This window comes from Ctenocephalides felis, unplaced genomic scaffold, assembly GCF_003426905.1.
Source record: "Ctenocephalides felis isolate EL2017-DRISC unplaced genomic scaffold, ASM342690v1 CF-g0.4_SCAFFOLD_03571, whole genome shotgun sequence".
NCBI classification, from domain to species: Eukaryota; Metazoa; Arthropoda; class Insecta; order Siphonaptera; family Pulicidae; genus Ctenocephalides; species Ctenocephalides felis.
Genome location: NW_020539725.1, coordinates 12,239,768 through 12,260,983, shown reverse-complemented (window position 1 = coordinate 12,260,983; position 21,216 = coordinate 12,239,768). Strand labels below are relative to the sequence as shown.

Sequence of the window (21,216 nt, the reverse complement as noted above, 5' to 3'; positions counted from 1 at the left end):
TATTCCATTTCTTATTAAATATGATTTAATAACAAATAAAAATTTGTGAAATATTCGCAAAAATTCTGTCCTCTCACTCAGCTGGAAATAATTTACACTTTGTAGACAGTTTATGTTTGCGTGCTGATTAAAGTGATTCAACATATTGTCGAGATAAGATATAAATGATTTTTGCGGAAATACTACATGAAGACATCATGTCTATTTCCTGCATATGTACGAAAATGTACAGAACTGGGAGTAGAGAAATATTTTATGTGCTATACGCGATGATTTACACAAATAAATGTATATATATAGGCATCAGAATTTATTTGCGTACTATACTTCTAATTTTTGCTTTATAGTAAAATTGTTCTTTGTTTTTTTCATGTCTTGAATATACATTTTTAGTGTTATTATTTTATTTTTGATTAATTAATTCTACGCTAACAACGATTTAACAACTTGAAAATAGGAATAAAAAAACAATAAAATGTAGTAATCATCCTCATACTTTGATTACACTTTGTCTGTAATTAATTTCAATTGATTGCAAGATGCTATATGTATATATAATATTTCGAATAAATATTTAATTATTTAATAAATTCATGATTATAATATTGTTGATTTATACATTAGACAATATTACATGTATTGAAATCTGAAAAGATAAATTCAAATGCAAAAGGTGCTAAGAATTTAGGTTAATACGTATTAAGATCATATTATTAACTTTGTATATATTCAGAGTTCCAATACTGATGGTGCACGCAATTGGTCACCCATTTCTTCAAATTAGAATGATTTTTTTTAATATGAGCAAAATAATTCAAATGCGGTGTTTGGTTAAGAAGTTTATTCAAATTTGTGTGAATAGTTCAGAAGTTTATTGTCATTTAGTTGGAAAACTTCTAAACTGTCACGATTACTTTAACAACAAAAAATACCCTTCAAATTGCATCTTGGAACATTGTTATTATGAAAATTCTTATTTAAACGTAATGTAACACACTAGATTTTTAAAAGCTTATTATTGTTTTGTTTTATAAATTAAAAATCTTCCCATACTATAAATTTTCTAAGTGCAACAATACTACTGTAATCAAGACTTTTAAATTAATCTTAGCAACTGCAAGATCTTGTTACTATTATTTTTTATATTATCAAACAAATTACAATCTGTTTCTAACAGTTACGTTCAAGACATTCAGTAATTAGGCTGTTAAAAGGTATAAATGTTTTAAAACGTTATCCTGTGATCCTTTAAATATAAACGGTAAATATTTATAAGTTATATATTATTTAAATATTATTTGAATATTATTTAAATAAATTAACTTTGATTTTGTTTTACGTCATCACACTTTTAGAACAAGCCCATAAAAACGTTCAATACAAGAACAGTGATAAAACCTGCTTCATAAAACCACCTGGGACAGGTGTTTTTTTTGGCATGCGACTATCTACTTCTCTTCTTAATGTCTTCGTATGAAAATATATGCCAAGAATTAATTTTTGTGATGTGTTATAGTCGACTTTACGAAAATTTATTCTTAAAAAAAAGCGTTATATGTATTTATATCACATAAATAAGGTGTCAACATCTTAAAAATGCGACAAATTAAAATTCTTTACTAATTGAATTAATATAATATACCATAGACTTCGCACGATAATGCTCTCATATAAGTATATGACTTAATTGTATTTTTTTATCACCATTGCGAAAGTATAGGTTACCTACCCTATAGGTCATATGTAGGTCGAAAAATACACGCACATGTTCCCGCCGACCATTTATGCGACACCCTTAATTCATAAAAGTGCATGTAATAGGGGATCATTGGTAAATATTTTATTCAATTGGGGGTAATAGCAGTTTAATATTTGTGCTGTTGTGATGAAAAACTTACTATATATCAATTTGATTATTACAATTTCTGTAATACTGATTTTTCATTAATGCAACAATGTTTTTTTTATTAATGCAGCAATGACGGGTGATGGCTATTTTCACTTGGAAACAAATTGCTATCTATATTTTCAAGCAAAAACTGATGTCACTACTGCTTGACATCAGGCCGCTCAATGAACTATAGATAGTTATTATTGAAATATAAAATACACTTTATTAATGTCTGTATACAAGTGCTTCGAGAGTTTTTCCAATTGTTTGCCAAGTTGGTTTCAGCTTAGATAGCTTGTTGAATAATTGTTTTGTTAAAGTAAATTAATCTTTTTCAATGTACACTGTACTGAGTATTATATTACATATAATTATTAGAACATTAACTCTAGCTTAATAAAAAAAATTACAAAAGTCGCCAAAAAATGATTTAACCGATCCAATCTTCACCAAAATCAGCACAATTCCCTGTCAATATCTTTCGTATAGTTTTTAAAGTATTAAAAACGGGTTCAGAATTTTTGGCTAAAACATGGATGAAAGTAGATTTTCTTTCTGAAACTTTTCTGCTAATTTTAAGGAAAGGGCTCGACAGATAGCCGCAAAAACTAATTAAACTTGTTGAGTTTTATCGAATTGCTTTTAAACTTTTGAATTCGTTGCATCTGGTTAAGTTTTGGCTTACATACACAAACATCCTTTTTTAAATTTTGGTTTCAAACTTTTCAGATCAATTTACAACGTCAAGTAACAATTAGCTAATTGGATTTTCTGGCGAAAACATAAACATCTAATTTGAGAAGTTATCGAATGTTCTCATTCTTAATTAGCTTGTATTTATTTTATATAGACTATAAAATATAAACAAAACGCTGGTTATATATTTGTTATAGCTCATTATATTCATTATCAATATATAAATTAGTTTGATTAAATTTATTGATAAATTAATCAGTGTTAACGTGTTAACAACCTATTAGGCAACTGAGTGCGGAATTTTGTTAAAAAATTAAACATTTTTTATTAGAACTAAATAACTTCATTCTGTAGTCCACTTTGATCAATGACTTTGCCATCTTTTAAGCAGCATAATCTCACTTTCGTTTTTTTAGTTATTAGAAAATAAACTGAGAGATCGATTCTGCTGCATAACAGAAAAATGTTATGGAAAGACAAGGCGAATTTCTCAGGTTGTCATATAGAAAACCTAACCTAGAAATCGCACAAATATAAAAAAAAACGATGTTAGATAACAGTGTGTTTCCGATACAGCTCCATAACATACGAGTGACGTTGCAGTTTGTGTAAAACGCCTGAATGAACAGCAAATACATGACATTTTGAGAGTATTCAGCATGCTTCAGTAGCATGATGTGTGGAAGTCGGAGCGTAGCATGGTCTTGCCATAACATTTTTTCTGTTATGCAGCAGAATCGGTTCCTGGATCAGGTTGGACACAATCATAATCATTATATTGCTTACCATTCAAGAAGCTTTGTATAGATCTGAACAAAAAGCAATCAGGAGTGCAAGGTCTGGACTAATGGTGATTGTGGCAAAGATAGTTGCCAAAGTTATGTGGTATCAATGATGGTATAAATCACCGGTTCGATTTGTCAATTCAAGATGTTTTTCTTTAACTGCATTGCTTAGTTTAGTTAATTGTTCAATGTAGACATCAGAATTATGGGTAAGAGTAAAAGTAGGCTAATTTCTTTGTAATGAACTTCAACTGGAAGACCAGAGGGGTTTTCATTTTTGATTGAAAAATCACTAGAACGAAAATTGGCAAACCAATTTTGACACTGCCGTCTTTTAAAAGCTTCGTCACCATAAACAGCACATAACTTTTTGTGAGCTTAAAATGCGTTCTTATCTTTGCAGAAATAAATAAGCAAACCATGACAATTTTTTTACTTGATCTTCTAACTTTGAACGAACGTCAAAGGAAAACTACGCAATCGATCAAAAAACTCTTTTTTACTGGTTGACAGTATTTGACAATTGCCTACTATCCAATAACAAAAGGTATTTTACATTTGGTCTACGTCTACAAACATAAAAACTCAATTGAAACCACCTGAAAGAGAAATCCGCACTTACTGATTTGCCACCCCAAGTATCATACCATCAGCGCCCCATCTAACAGGGTTTGCACCCCTCTAAAAATGATACTAAATGTCAGTATTGTATATGGCACATAATGATGTCTGGGACGTCACACCACGCCACGTGCCAGAAAGGAAGTCTCATACAAATAGAAAGATTTTTGGTGGGTTTTTATGTCAGTCCTGTCTGCCAAGGACGAGTTATGTTTATTTAGAAATGTGCGGGGGTAGGATGTTTACGTTAGATTTTGTTATCGATAGGACGAATTCTGTTTTGCTAGATTACGTGATAAGGGCAGTTATTTTCTTGTATCCTCGAAGTTTATGCGGTGATGAAACTTATGTCCTTTGTTATAGGGATGAAAGAAATCAGGTTTATTATGTGTTACCTGTACTTTTATTATGTTACATTGCTTTCTATAATAGGATATAAGTTTTTTGTTTTGTGGAATAAACTGAAAACAAAATGATTTATCAAATACTAATTATTTAACTAATAAAAATAGCTAATAAGCTTTTTTTCTGGATATTTTTATAAGGCAATTTTACTGGATATTCAGATTTTGCAAATTTATTGGAGGTATTAAAAACGAATATTCTAATTAAGGGAATATTCTAGCTCAGAAATAAAAAAAAATAGTTTTTTTTATGTTTCATATTTTCAAAAAAGCTCTCAACTTATTTTAGAATATGTATACGAGAGGGTTTTTAAAAATTCAAATTATTTTCGGGGATACAGCTGTTTGACTTGATCATGATAATTCTCTTCTGTTTCCTTCCTTTTGCAAAACTTCATACGAGTTTTTCCAAAAGTGTCTTTTCTCGAGTTTTACTGGACCGATTTACTTCAAATTTTCGGAAAAATAATTTTTATAGGTTTCTCTCGGGCATATACTAGCCTCAACTGAAAATTAATTAAGTTTTACTATTTTTAAAAATTAAATAAAACTCAAAATGTGGTAAGAAAAAATACCTTTGTCGTCATTTTGTCAAAAAAATTAACTCTATCCTAGTATATGTCACGATTAATAATCATTTTTTTTATTTTGGATTACTAGGAGGGCTTCAATTTTGGGCATGATCATGTGTCAATTTTTTGTTCCCCCCACTTCAACAAAAGAGTACATGGAAAAAGTAAAAACAAAAAACAAAAAAGAATTAATAATTTTGAAAATTATCGGTTGTTGAAGTGGGTGGTACCATAAAAATGACACATGATCCTGCCCAAGATTGCATATTGATAAATAAATTATAGAAAAGATGATTTTGGAATGATTTAAAAATCATCTCTTTTTTTAGAATGATTTAAAAATGACCTAATCTGTATGTTTTTTTATTCAAAAAGCAGTCAAAACTTAAAGTTCGAGTATTGAATCTGGAACGCACATTTAGTACTTGTTTTGACAACTTTATCATATGATTTGTTTGGAAAACAACCCTCCTTTCCAAGTTGTCACATAATTTTTTATTTTAATTGAACAGTTATATATTTTTTACTTTGAGATAGACAATATTTTTAAAATATTGTTTAGTATGAGATATGAACATATTTCTAATTAAATAGTGGGAAAATACTTAGAATCTCTTTGTCAGAATGGCAGTGATCTTCACATTGATGGTAATAATTTCCAACGATGTATTGTTTTGTTTATTTATGTACTGTAATATTGTTATATTCTATTTAGTCGAATAATGGTGTTTAATGATAGAGACCTTGGTTTCTTAATTATCTGCAATATTATTTTGTTCTACAATGTGTATAGTTTACTTAAGTTAATTTTTTATATTTGAACTACTCAAACGGTATACATAATTATATCATGTATAATTTTTAAAGCCATTGTTTCGTACGCTGGGATTTACAAAAAATCATTGAAATCAATATAAATTATCTTATATATAAAAATTGATCGCAAAATGTGTTGGTAAGCGCATAACTCAACAACGCCTGGGCCAATTTGACCAATTCTTTTTTTAAAACGTTTGTTGATGTCCAAGGATGGTTCTTACGGCGAGAAAAAATCGAATAACCGTCGGAAAACCCCTAAAAACAGTCCTTTTCTTTTTCACATACAAACGTTTTCTAACTAAAGCGTAGAATCAACTTGAGCTTTATTGCTATTATATGAAGTTCATATAAAATTACAAGCACTCACTGTATACTTCTCCCTAAAGGATTATTCGGATTTTGATAAATCTTACTGAAGTTTGTTAAGGAAATGTTCTAGGATGTATGTGATTATAAAGTACTGGGATATATGTGCAATATTGTAGAAATAATAGCTACTTTTACTAATCTTTCCACAATATTGTTTCGTAATTTGTAAAAATTTCACTGTATAATAACAAATGGGAAAGTAAAGATGAATAGATACAATTTGGCCCTCACGATAGCGATTAGGATGCAAAGATGCAATTTGGGATATCTTAAATAACAAAAAATCCAATTAATTTAATCCAACATGAAGTACCAGTGTAATATTATGGTTATGGTTATGTTACCGTTCAAAAGACTTCAATTTACAATATTGTGTGGGAATTGAGACTCATTTCATTTAAAGCACTTCTACATTTCATATTATAAATGTACGTGGTGTGTTCAAAAAGTACCCGGAATTACTAATAATTAAATTTCGCGGGTCTGGAGTGTCTGATTGTCAAAATTTTTTTTTTATTGTGTTGGTATACATGCCCCTAAAGTATGATGAAATTTTCAGCTATATTCACTGTTTACTTTGTCTGTGGTAGTCGCTAAGGTTCGACGTGTTTTTCTGAGCTCGGCGATTTTTACAATGGAAGAATTGAAAAGTCAAAGAATTTGTATTAAATTTTGCGTAAAAAATGAAATAAAGTGTTGCAAAGTGCAAAAATTCACCAGATATGGCTCCGTGTGACTTTTTCCTATTCCCAAAGTTGAAGAGACCCATGAAAGGACGGCGGTTTTCCTCGATTGAAGAAAATCGCTGAGAGTGCTCAAGGACATATCAAAAAGTGAATATCAAGGGTGCTTCGAAAATTGGAAAAAACGCTGGCATAAGTGTATTATATCTGGGGGGGACTACTTTGAAGGGGACCACATTAATGTAGACGAATAAATAAATATTTTTTTGAAAAAACGAAAATTCCGGGTACTTTTTGAACAGACCTCGTATATGCATTTTGGCGTGAAGAGTAATTTAAAAAGCAATAATTATAATTTTTAGGTCAACGGTAAATATTTGTATATTATATTAAAAAATTGTAAATATGGGTACAGGACAACGTCTGTCGGGTCATCTAGTTGTTTCATAAATATACTTTGTAATTGAATATTTGTGAATTGAGAGTGCACTAGGCACATTTTCAGTCTTAGGAGTACCAATGAAAATTGTGAGACAAGAGTTTTTTTCAATTAAGTCATCTTATAAAATTAATATTTGAAATATTAATTTGGTTTGATCAATATAATTTAAATCAATCGACTTTAATTCTATATAATATGCGATCAATTAATTATTTAATTAAATTTAATTATTATTTTTTAAAATTATTATTAATTAAATTAATTGAAAATATTAACATTTAATGTAAAGTTGTACTTATTATATTCTTTACATTTTTTTTGCACATGTGTTATTTATATTAAATTGTTCACTATAATAGAATTGATTTTGCAGAATGTGTGAATTTTTTGAGTGGAAATATGATAAAAGGAAGGTATAAAATTTTGCATTTGTAAAGAGTTGGTCGTTATTCGAAATTTGAGATTATAATTTAGCCATTTTGTTTTGTTAATTTATTTATAGTCGTATACCTTTGTTCTTTCTATTACTACTGTTTTGTTCAATATAGTATATCAAAATATTTGTACTCAACAATTTTTTATTCATAAATCTGAACTTTATCTTTATACTTGTCACTTCGAAGAGAAAATCTTTTAATTCTGAGGTTAATCGCATAACTAATTATAATGATCGTTTGTTGTGAATTGAATTATGGAAAATATAAATTGTTTTTGATACCACTCCTTTATTTATATACGATATTTGGTTGATGTATGTTTATAAAAATATTGCGCTTATAATTTTCCGTGTTTTGACGCTTTTAGAAAGAAGAAAAATTTTGCATGAATTTTCACTAATTTTTTAATTTTTGTAGTCTTAATCAATTTATATTACAAAGTTTACTCGGATCAAATGAAAACTGCCAATTTTTTCAGTAATTTCGTATTGATACTTCCCTAAATTAACATTTACTAGTATAACTTATATACATGTGCATTATAACTCTGTCTGGACCCGTAGTTCTATAATTTCAAATTCCTGGCATATTATATAAGATATGAAGACGATTTATCTATTATGCAAGAATTTTTGCCAGACTTGCATATTTTTCCAGTACTTTCATTGCAGTGCAATTCTGAAAATTCAACTGTAATCGAGTGTATTTCACACGTCTGCAATTTTAATAATGAATATAAAACAAATTATTATTGAGTGCTAAAAACAAGAATCGTTGCTATATAAAGTTATACTGTACAAACATTTATCGTTAGGGGATTGTCAGTGTTTTTTTTTTTAATTTTTAATATGTACTCACTAAGGATATTTTTGTTAGTAAAACTCCCAAAAATGCATCAATCGAATTTTTAGGTTTTTTTGCTCTTTTTTGTGTAATTTTTCATTATGTAACTATTAAGTATTTTATCATTTTACGACTCTGATTAAATGTGCCAACTTTTGATGAAACTTGACAACACACTTTAGTACATTTTTCTAAAAAAGAGTTTTCCAACAACAATTTTGAAAATTTTAAATTCATAGTTTAATAAATATATTTATTAGTCTTACAATTAGTAAAAACTCGGCTCAATTGTGGTATTATTTTTGACTGTGATCTAGGAAACGTCATTTACGATTATGGATCTAAACGAACAAAGTTATTAAGAATTAATTATAATAAACGAAAAATGATCACAGTTTTACCAAAGCTTTTAAGTTGCTTAAGCACATAATTTTCAATCCACTTAAAAAAAGTTTTTTTTTTTGCTAGTTATAATAAAAACAATCATCCTAGTTCGGCTAATTGGAATAGTTTCAGGAGTTATCAAGATTATGTTAGCAAAATAATAGAATATAGAATTATATTTAATTATATCTCATGGGTAATGCGTTGAATAATTTGATATAAATTTGTAATTAGTCCTTGATTAGTTCAGTAAATTTTTCAATAATTTAGTCTTAATGAGAAGATGTACTTGAACTGAAAATTAATATTGTTAAAATTATATATTTTTTATATAACTATTATTTGTTATTAATATAGCATTTCTACTATTACTTTCTAACTCTCCTTGAACTTATTGCTAGATTTTCTCATAATAATTTTAATTTTTTTCTCGTCTATGACCGCACATATTTTATTGTGCCACCGATTGTGCGGGGTGAATGAACTAATAAAATATACTACCCTCTCTATTTTTCTATGGAATATATGCCACACACCACCCTTGACAGTCAACTAGAACTAGACAAATGCTTATTGCATTTGCCAAACGTGCCATGGAATCACGTCCGCAGTAAATATTTGTATTTAATATTTATGAATTTGTTAAAAGGCCCAAAAATAATATCGTTACCACACTTCATTAGATATGAAATAGATCTATGTAGGATTGGGTTTTATTTTTGAGGTAATTTACGATTTTTGAAATCACATTTGTAAGTTGTTGCCCATGGTGGGTAGTAAAACACTGTCTTTCATTCTGTTTTAGTGCTTTCTGCATTCAACAGAGAGTCAAGTACTGTGGCCAAATTCATCATTTCTTTTAAAGAACTGATTTTTTTTGTAATACACACACTTCAAACTTTTTATTTTGAATTTTAACACTTATTTATTATTTTGGTAAAAACATATTAGTGATTTAGTTGAAAATATGTTTTATACCTCTTAAGACTAAATTCCTTAGACTAAGCTTTAGGCACTCTGATGATGTTAAATAAATATATTGTAAATGATATTAAATATAATTATTAGCTATAACATTATCTAAGGTTTTCTATCATTCATCAAACTTGCTAAAAGCACATTATGTACTGCTTTTATCATTGAACGTTTTTCTGAAAAATTTAAGTTTTCAAAGGTTATTATTATTGTAAAGGTTATATTAGGTCATAAGGTCATAAGGTCATAAGGTGTCAAATAAGTCTCTACTAGATTACTTCTTTTTATAATTTATTATATAAAAATAAGTCGGGTTTTCCTTCCTGACGAAATAACTCCAGAACGCACAAACCGATTTCGACGATTTTGCATTCGTTGGAAAGGTCTCGGACTTCGTGAGGTTTATAGCAAAGAAAATTGAAGAAAGAATTTAACAGAAAAGCGGAAAACACTTTTTCTTTTTTCACACACAGCGTCATCTCTGATATTTAGCATTTACTACAAACTAATATTTTTTGTTTGACAGCTACTCTGATAATTTCATGTGATAAACCGGCATTGTGTTCACTGTGGAATTGTGCAAAAAAAGTAAAAAAAAAAGTTATTCGTTTCCTAACATTTCAATTGAAAACCATCAAATCAATCACATGTATTGTGCAAATTTTTATTCAATTTCAACAGCAGGCAATTTTTTTCTTTATCTTTCAATCACCAAACGAAATGTTACATAAAATGAAACCATCTGGTGGTGAAACGGAGTTCGCCCGGTTTGCTAGTTGATTTATAACTACTACTACAAATTTATAGTAAGAAGTGCATCTTATTACTAAGTTCTACATACTATTCCATATGAATGCGTTCATTGATTCAATATGATTAAAATTCTAACATTGTGTAACATCTAACATCTAATACATCCAACACTGTTCCATAAATGGCACACAAACGGTGACATGTTCAGCAAAAATTAAAAAAATACATAGCTTGACATGCGTACGGCATTTTTCTAATCATGCATAAGTAATTGCAGTTATTTCTAATAGAATTTAAATTGAGTTATGGTATAATAATTATTTAATTAGTCATTGACAGGTAAAAAATTGTAAGTGGCATCACAAGATAATAAATTGATTACGGGAAAGATCATTTTATATTTGGACTAATAATTAACCCTTATAATTGAGTTTTTATGTTTTTATATTTTATTCCATATTTGAAAAGTGCATGTGTTTTCGTTTTATACATTTCTACATTTATACATTTCTTTAACACGGTAATTGCCATATCAGTCATATGTGTGACACAAAAATTAGCGTTTTTCCAGGAATTTTATAAAGTGTTCTTTTATACATTAAGTTCCCAGATCCATTATTAACTTTAATTTAATTTTTAACATGATCTAATAAAGTTACCATGGCCTATGTGAATTTTTTTCTGATATTATCGTAGCGATTAACATGTTAATGTTCTAATTTGTTATATCTTGACAATAAAAATTACAGTAGTTGAACTCAAATAGATAATGTGATATGATTACTGATTTGTTCATAATTGGTGCAACAATCATAGATTTTTGTTTAATAAAACTTTTACTTGAACAATTATTTTGAAATTTCTTAGATGTTATGGATGTTCTGCATGCTAAATTGCTGTTCCTATATAAATTGGAGTTCTTACTAGTGCTGTAAAACCCTGTTAAGACGTTTTCTCAGTGGCAGAACAAAAAACCTCGTAGTGAGGGAGAAATATCATCACGCACGATAGGAAGAAATTTTTTTCAAGTTCCGGACTGGCGAAAAATTGCGTATTTTGCGGAAAATCGTATTAAGCATGATTGTCTTTACTCGCCTCTTCTGTAGATAATTAAAATTTAAACGTTTCTCCTGGAACACAACATTAAGTAATAAAATAGAAGGAAAACATTTTAACACATTTGCTGCTACGCACGTATATACTGGGTGCGTTTGTCTTCCTTAGTTTAATAAAGGTCAGCACAGGGAAAAGTATAAATGACACAAGGTTAGCAGTGAATGTGTTAAAGCATATTTATTTTTCCCTACATTTCTTCATACAATTCAATGTGATGATCAGTGGATAGTTTTTTGAGAACAAATGTAACATACGATAACAACACGAAATTTGAAGGCAAATTTAGACCTTATATACCTACTGCTCATTCTGAAGTTACCTTGGATATATATATATATATATATATATATATATATATATAAATAAATAAATATTTCTGTAGTGACTATCTATGATCTATAACAAAATGCAAAGCCGCATGCCAACAAAATGATCAAACGCGAGTAGACACTATATAATTTTCATATCTTTGAAATAATTATAGATCTTTATCTTATAATTAATGATTCTTTTTATCCCTTATGGTTTTATAGTCCACTTTCATTTATTGAATATAACATTTATAATACATTATCTACTTATATGAATTGTATAAATTAAACTTAATCAACAATACTTAGCTTTACTACTTTTTTAATCTGAAGTAACTTCTCATATGTGTACTAAGCATGCATGGTAGTAAGTACTCGGTGCATGCTTGGAATATTTAATTGAGTTAAGAGGATTGGACATATCCTGTTTTAAAGACAAGTCTTTCATTCAACTATGGTTTTTTAGACCTTTTGGCGCCTATGAGTCACTTGCTTGCCAATTACGGTGACGGTTTAACCACTCATTCATATGTTGACTTATCAACACATTAGAAGAGTATCTGGTATTGTTTTACTATAATAGATGATTTTATTATGGCTAATGATATAAATTCATTGCGTGAGTTTATTATAAACTAGTAGATGTAATAGTTGTTAGCTCGGTAAAAATCTAATATTTGAATCAACTAATATGTTGATGTCTATATTTAAATGATAACTATGGGATGCAAGAAGACTCTGAAAATATTTTTGTTCAAAACATTAAAAAGTGCTAATTATTTATTAATTATTGCCTTTTTAGTGGGCTGTAAATAATGGTTTCTAACCTTTTCGCACCGCGACTCCCGCTCCCCGTTTTTTTTTTCAAAAAAGACAAGTTAAAGATGCACTCTTCTTAATTTTTCTAAAAATCTAATTTTATAAATACTCAACCGATATTATAATTTATTTATCAGGCTACAAATTAATATAAAATATTTTGTCAAAATATATATGAAAATAATTTTTATTCCATAATTTTTTATAACATTTTAATATTTTTGGTTCATTTTTTGGAAATAGCACTTTGAAAGCAGCAGTACGCCTCCCTTGCAACAACCTCGCGCTTCCTTGAGGGGTGCGTCCCACAGGTTGGAAACCACATGCTGTATGTTGTAATTGACCTTATCAGAACCATTAACTTTTAATTACAAAATTTTATTTAAAGTACTTTAGTAAACAGTTGTTTACTAAATAAGTGTTAAAATCAGTCTTGGTTAGAGTAAATATTATTGGAAGAGTACTACTCATCAATATGCCTGAAAGGCTAAACAGTTTGGTGACTTTTACACAGGCTTTTCTATGTTTTGATTCGAAAAAAAAGTTTTTGCAAGATATACTTGGTTGAGACGACAAATTTACAATATTAATGAGAAATATAGAGATAATGGATATAGTTTATCCATACTTTGAATCATTACAAGTGAGAATATTTGTATTGAGTTAATACTAATGATACCTGTAATATTGGTAATTTCATTACTAAAATCGATTATGTTCAGTATTTTACAAATGCAACAATAATAAATAAATTGAATAAGTTGAAACAAAAAGTTCAAGGGGAAATTTATTTGATGATTAATAAATAACAAATTGTTATATCATATGATGTTGTCTGTAGTAATTCATACATTATTAATAATGAACATAATTTTTAATTGACACATTCTATTTTGAGATAATATCTTTAAAGTCAACAAAGGAAATTTGATATCATTTACAAACTTTCTTTGTTAGCTACCGAAGTACAACTAAGACGGTCAAAATAACTAAACGCTTTGTAATATCAGTATCACAAAATCTGTTTAAACTTTTTTTTAGTAAACGTACTTTAACTATTTATTACTACAATCCTAGGATTTTTGAGGTTTCAAGAAAATAATCTTACATGATTTTGTTCACATATTATTTGTGCAATCAGGAATAAAATGAGCATCAACCGTTCTACTATTTACGGTCTGTCAAGAATCATAATAAGATTGATGGTTATTTAATCGATCATTCGCGGCTCTTTAGTAAATAAAAGCCATCAAATCTGATTTTAGTAAACATCATATTATTTGACATTGAACTCTGAAATTGAGTGCTAAATCGATGATTGTGATGTTCACTTAATATCAAAACCGCGATTCGGCTGGCTGTCCATCAACAAGAAAAATGTAATGAAAATACGTAAAATTAGATTTTTTTCTTTCTTTTTTTCAATACATTAGGCATTAGGCATTAGGCTCATTATCTAGCACCTAATAATAAAGCGAAGGCCTATTGTTTATTTCATTTTCTTGTACAAACGTCGATGATTTACCTATTGTAAAATATTACTATTTATATGTAAAGATTTTTATAAAATATTCTATATTTTAAACTAGAATCTTCATACATAATGAAGACATAGTTAATAAATTGATTTATATATATGGGATCGTTCAAGTATTACGTAAGCATATTTATTACAATTATTTACCCCCCGCTCCCCTTTGTCAGCAAAAGTAAGCAAAAGTTCTTACCAAAAATAAGCAAAATAAGCCAATCAATAACCCCCCCGCCCCCCGATAGTGCTTCCGTAATACTTGAACGGCCCCTATTTTTTGCTTGATATCAATTATTGGAACGCAACCCAATGGTTCATATACTCTAGTTTTAAGATATATTTTTTTTGTTAAGACGAACCAATGTCCGTCTTCTAGGCAAAGCAATCCAATGTTTTATATTGATATTTTACATAAAATGTTACATAGATTTAAATAATATTGTATTATATAGTTTTATTTAATATTATGCTCTTCTTGAGCATTATATCTTTTTTCAATATTATGTTGTTTCTAATATTTTGAATTTAAATTTGCCTTAACAAGTTATATTTAGACCTATACTGGAACGATATTAATAGCAGTCAACCCTTACAAAGAACTGGATCAGTATTCTGCTGTAAGTAATACTATAGTTTTAGTTTTTAATTAATTACTAAGATGATAAAATAGTAAATATTAAATATTATTTGCAACACTTGTAATTGAACTGTAAATCTGTAAAATTTTTATAAATTATAATTTTTTGCATTTCTAATTCAATAATAGTTGCTAATCTATTGCCAAATTTGAAACCGTTTTCACAAAAGCGTTTTCATTTTGTATCACTTGATTCATCAATATATTATAAATGTTATTTTATATCAATATTATATATTACAGGAATATGTAGCTAAATACCGAAATAAGAAAATTGGCGCTCTTGAGCCTCATGTGTTTGCCTTGGCCGAAGCAGCTTATTGTTCTTTGCGCAACCCTGTTCCGGTCGTTAGGCCAGCTGAAACCGCGCCTAATAATTTACCGAATGGACCAGGTCATGGTGAGTAAAACTTCCAAAGAAGGTTGGAACTATAATCAATAGTTTTATTCCTCGTCCTTAATAATAAAAATATATTAATTTAAAATGTATGATATTCTGGATTTTTATTTTAAGAATAATTCGTTAATTATAAAAAATGCTTCAAGAAGTTAGTGTAAACTGAATGCTTACGTCTACTAGTTTATATATAATTGCAGAAAATTAAAAATACATTATCTTACTATTGATACAATGACGAAGTATACGTTTTTATTTCACTTTTGAGGCAAGAATGACTTCCATTCGATTGAAAATGATGAAGCATAAAAATAAAAAAACTATTTAATAATTATACAGAAATTATAAAATGCTTAAGGGAGAAGCTTGTAAATTTTTAGATGCTTTGCTTTATCATCCCATTGCTTTTTATTTTACTTTTTGTTTATAATGAAATAGTTGATGATTTAACGTTTATTTTGATTTCAGAGAAAAACGTGGCGCCAGTCAGTCTGGTTCGTTCAGATCAGAGCTGTGTTATATCCGGCGAATCAGGAGCTGGTAAAACTGAAACTGCAAAATTTATATTGCAATATTTATGCTCCGTTACTAATGGAGTCTCTACTTGGGTGGAACAGCAAATTCTTGAGGCTAACACAATTTTGGAAGCATTTGGTTAGTAAAACATAAAAAATCTTATATTTTTATATAAGTGGTTTAATAAAATTTATGAATGATTATGAATTTATGAAAAGTTTATGAATTTGCCTCTAGCACTTATTTGGAGAAACTTACATCTAAATCTCTCCAAAAATCTTATTCTATGAGTAAAAAGCAATTATTTATGCTTTTTTTTCAGTATCAGTTCGAGAAAAGTTATAATTTTTAAGTTGTCTTAATATTTTTTTATATTTTAGGAAATGCTAAAACTGTTCGAAATGACAACTCATCCCGTTTTGGCAAGTTTATGAGGGTTTGTTTTGATTCAAAATGGACAATTAAAGGATGTGTCGTTCAAGATTATTTATTAGAACAATCAAGAATTACGCAGAGAAGTCCTGGTGAATTAAATTATCACGTTTTCTATCAGCTAGTCAATGGTGCTCAGGTACAAATCATTCATTGATTTTAAAACATATAACAATTTTTTTTTATAATGAAATTGTATTTTTAGTTTGTTATGTTGCGAAAATTAAGAAATCTAATTATTATATGTGGTTTTAGGGAAAAGAGTTATCACAACAATTAGAACTGTTACCAGTAACCTCTTACCGATATCTAAATGAATCCAGTATCAGACCAGGTCCAGGACCAGCCAGTGATAGCAAACGCCTGGATGCCTTACGTTTGGCGTTCAGTGTGTTACAAATTCCAGCTGAAATGTGTGAAGGAATTTTCAAAGTATTAGCAGCAATCTTGTGGTTGGGAAATTTGGATTTTGAGGTTTTTATTTTATTTTAAATTAATATTCATTATAAATTTCAATAAATTAATCATTCCTTATTAATTATTAAAACTTTGCTGATTCAGGACGTTGATGGCGAAAGATGCAGTTTAACTCCTAATGATTTGAAAATAATAAAAACTGTTTCAAATTTGTTGGGGATGAGGGAAGAAGATCTTACCCAAGTTGTACTCAAAAGACAAATTAATGTACGGGGTAATATTACAGAGATCCCGCTCAAAGTACAAGAGGTATTATTTTTGAAATGTATTATTAAGTTAAATATATATTATATTATTTGCATTTTTAACACTACTAATGTTAATAATTTTCATTTATTTCAGGCGAGAGAAAACCGTCATGCAATGGCTAAAGCTTTATATTCTCGGACTTTTGCCTGGTTAATCGGCCATATAAATCATTGCACAGCACCTGGTCCTGATGCCACAAGTTTTCTAGGAGTTTTAGATATATTTGGGTTTGAAAACTTTGCTGTAAACAGTTTTGAGCAATTGTGCATTAATTATACGAATGAAAAACTGCATAAATTCTTTAACCATTATGTATTTGCTCTGGAACAAGAAATGGTTAGTATTGAGAAATTGTCAAAAAAAATTATAATTAAAACTAATGGTTCTATTATTGCAGATATCGGTAGAAAGCATAAAACTGTTGCAAAGTAGAATTGCAAAAAAATATTTACAATTTATTGATTGAATTATTATATTTAGCATAATTTTTGTTTCAGTATCGCCAAGAAGACATTAAATTTTCTCATATTCAATACACTGACAATACTCCTTGTTTGGAGTTGATCGAAAAACCACCAAGGTGTATTTTGAAACTGTTGACTGAACAATGCCATATGCCCAAGGTAAATCATATGCTAATTAGTATTATTAAAATAATTTTGAATTTATTATTATCGATATACTTTTTGAGAAATCTTTCTATGTATATTGTGAATGCGGATATCAGACAAAACACAGATTTTCAATTCTGATTAGATGTAATCTTCAAGTGGAAACTAAATGTACTTTTATACTATTTTTAGGGTTCTGACACCGCTTATTTGACAAACATTCACACTGAGTTTGAAAACCATCCTTGTTACGACAAAGGTAACGACAGGCGCCAATGGGAAACAAAATTTTCCATTCTGCACTATGCAGGAAGAGTTAGTTATACCGTCACTGGTTTCGTGGACAAAAATAGGGATGCTCAACAGGATGTTATGTTTGACCATATGTCAAGAGCTGAAAATAGTTTTGTTAGAGAAATCACAGCATATCAGGTAATGAATATTAACCATGTACTTCAATTTGACTGCACAACACTAAAATCCATAATAAGACTTCCAAAACCGTTTCTGTAAAAATGATTATTATACTTCTATTTTATTATATAATATAAAATAATACTAATTTTAGTACAATTTTATTTATTATCTTTTTATCAGGATCTGTGCGCTTCCAGTGCAAGTTACAATGGTACAGTTGCAAGAGGTACCAGCAAAGGTCGACCAACTGTAGGAGATACTTTTAGGCAACAACTTCAGAGCCTTGTTGATGTTTTGCAGTCCACTAATCCTTGGTATGTTTTAGTTAACACATTGCATTTTTTATAAATCTAGTAATAAGTTTAATTTCAAACCAACCAAATATACAATTACATATATATTATATGATCAAAACCAATTACATGTGTTAAAAAATATTCCAAGAAAATTTAATTATATAAATTTTCAAGCAATTAAGTATTTATTTATTTTATATGATGATGTTTTTGAATTTGTATGGATTTCACACTTTAGAAAACTGATACTTTAAAAAACTGTTTTTTTTCTATCACTATTCAGAGCAGTTTCGTCTTTTACTATTGCTTTTGAATATTACTGAAAACTATATAATTACATTGACAAAAAAAAAAAAACGAATCACATTATAAAAATAAAAAATGAAATAAATAATATATGTATATATTATGGAATGAAAGCATTCTTTTTGTCCATGCTAATTTTCAATACAAGTTAACAACTTATGAAACATTAATAAAGTCAGCAAATTTACAAAGTCCTGAAAATTCTAAAACTAAGATACTTTACATGGATAAATACTAAATAGACTATACAAGTCAAAAAATGTAAATCAAATGCGATTCAATTTGCATAAAAATTAATTTGTGTTGTTTCTGGCATTATTTTAAAGTATTTATCTGACGTTTATTTTAAAAAACAATTTATTTGTTGAATATATTGTTAACATTTCGAAAAATTAAGTACCAACCAAATATTACCTATACAGTAGTAAATATTCTGATTTCGAATATGTTTAACATTTTTACAGGTATGTAAGGTGTATCAAACCAAATCTCAACAAAGCACCAGACGATTATGATAGCTCTCTAGTAATAGACCAACTAAGATATCTAGGAATGTTAGACATAATAAGAATAAGGCGAGAAGGATATCCAGTAAATTTACCTCATGAAGTCTTTGCAAGCCGATACTCCTGCTTACTGCAGAGACGTTTTCCTAAAGGAACTCTACCAAAAGATATTGCTAAGTAAGTATTAAGACTTTGAATTCACAGCTTCAATTCATTAATTACTGTTACTGTACTATTGTAATTGTAACTTACATTTGTGCACTGATCTTGACAAGAAAATAGAAAAAAAAAACTAATGTTAATAAATAAAATTGCACATATAAAATAAAATAAAAGAATATTAATAATTCATGAAATACTAATTGATATTATTTGAATATTATTTAATAACTTTTTAATGTTATTTCACAATTCTTTTATATACATATTAATATATGTATATACATTTTTCCTAAATGTGATAATATGAAACAGATTTTAATTTTTTTAGAAAACTATTTTATTTTATTACTTTAAAACATGAAAATTTAAGCTTTTTAATTTTATTAAGAATAATAAATGATTAATTTTTAGTAGTTTTTGTTAACATACTTTGTTTAAAAGAAGTGTCCTTTGTTTAAAAAAAGTGTCCTTTGTTTAAAAATAAAAAAGTAAAAATTGTGTATATATTATTTTTTTACATTATAGGACAATATTATCAACATTGCATGCACTGCCAAATAAGTGCCCTTCTCCTTCCTGGCAACTTGGAAAAACTAAAACATTCCTACGTGCTCATATAGCTGATCCATTGGAAGAACGACGAAATAATACATTGGATTCACGAGCCCTTATCATTCAGAAAATGTGGAAAGGATATACGGCCAGAAATAGGTAATTATATCAATAGGGAAATGATCTAGACCTAGACTGAAATAATAAGCAGTATAAAAGTTATTCAAATGACTATTTTCATCTGACTATTTTTTCGTCGCATAGTTGAGTCAAAAATATTTTGAGTTATTTTTCTTGATAGTTTATTATTCATATATAACTGTTTATCTAATTTATATTTAAATTTATTTTCTTAGTTTTAATAATTACTAATTTTACTCAGGCGTCAAAAGAGACAGAATATGATTTCAAACCTAAAATTCAATGTTTAATTCAGAATATTTTCATTAATTATTAAGGACATGAACGAATATGAAAAATTATTATTTTCATATTACAGATATAAGAAAATAATAAATGCTGTTCGACTTTTACAACACGCTTACCGCGGTTGGATAGATCGTATAACATTTTTGAGAAAACGAAGAGCAGCTATTGTCATCCAGAAGAGATTACGGGGAGTGTTTGCAAGAGAAGTGAGTATATTTTGAATAAATTTACATAACTGCTTGATTTTATTAAATATAATTTATAGTTAAAAATGAGAAAAAAATCCAGTTGTAAGTAATCTCCTATTTTTGTCATAAAGGTTGCAGCAGCTTTGAGAGAAATGCGAAGAGTTGAGGAAGAAATGAGGAAGCGTGAACGTTTAGAACAAGAAAGACTGGAAGCCATGAAATTGGCAGAACAAGAAAAGGGAGAACTAGAAGCTTTACAACGTAGTGAACGGTATACATTTGTACCTAAATTAATAATTTATTTATTTGTTTAATGTCCGTGACCATAATACAACAGAAATACATCTTATACTGTGCAATCCAATGAGAAAAATCAACATTCCTAAAATTTATATAAATACTTAAAATATAAAACTTAATAAAAACCTCAAATATAGAACAACCAATAAAAACTACAAATCACTTTATAACGTAGTTATTTAAGGATCTTTTTCTTGGCCTTACTTTTACTGGCATATATCTTTCTCAGAAGCAAATTTATTGATTATACTGTTTGTATTTGATAGATTTCAATTTTTAAATTTTAATTA

General features: G+C 28.3%; 1 protein-coding gene across 1 annotated transcript in view; it reads left to right on the top strand.

Annotated features, from left to right (window-relative positions):
• Nucleotides 1-21,216, top strand: part of LOC113384455 (myosin-VIIa-like) — an 81,048-nt gene that overhangs the window by 35,942 nt on the left and 23,890 nt on the right. The window contains 14 exon segments of the mRNA XM_026622167.1: nucleotides 15,006-15,068; nucleotides 15,332-15,410; nucleotides 15,972-16,139; nucleotides 16,382-16,572; nucleotides 16,689-16,907; nucleotides 16,995-17,159; nucleotides 17,253-17,495; nucleotides 17,657-17,782; nucleotides 17,963-18,202; nucleotides 18,368-18,501; nucleotides 19,254-19,472; nucleotides 19,983-20,168; nucleotides 20,509-20,644; nucleotides 20,758-20,897. Coding sequence (XP_026477952.1) covers nucleotides 15,006-15,068; nucleotides 15,332-15,410; nucleotides 15,972-16,139; nucleotides 16,382-16,572; nucleotides 16,689-16,907; nucleotides 16,995-17,159; nucleotides 17,253-17,495; nucleotides 17,657-17,782; nucleotides 17,963-18,202; nucleotides 18,368-18,501; nucleotides 19,254-19,472; nucleotides 19,983-20,168; nucleotides 20,509-20,644; nucleotides 20,758-20,897 — 2,309 coding nt within the window.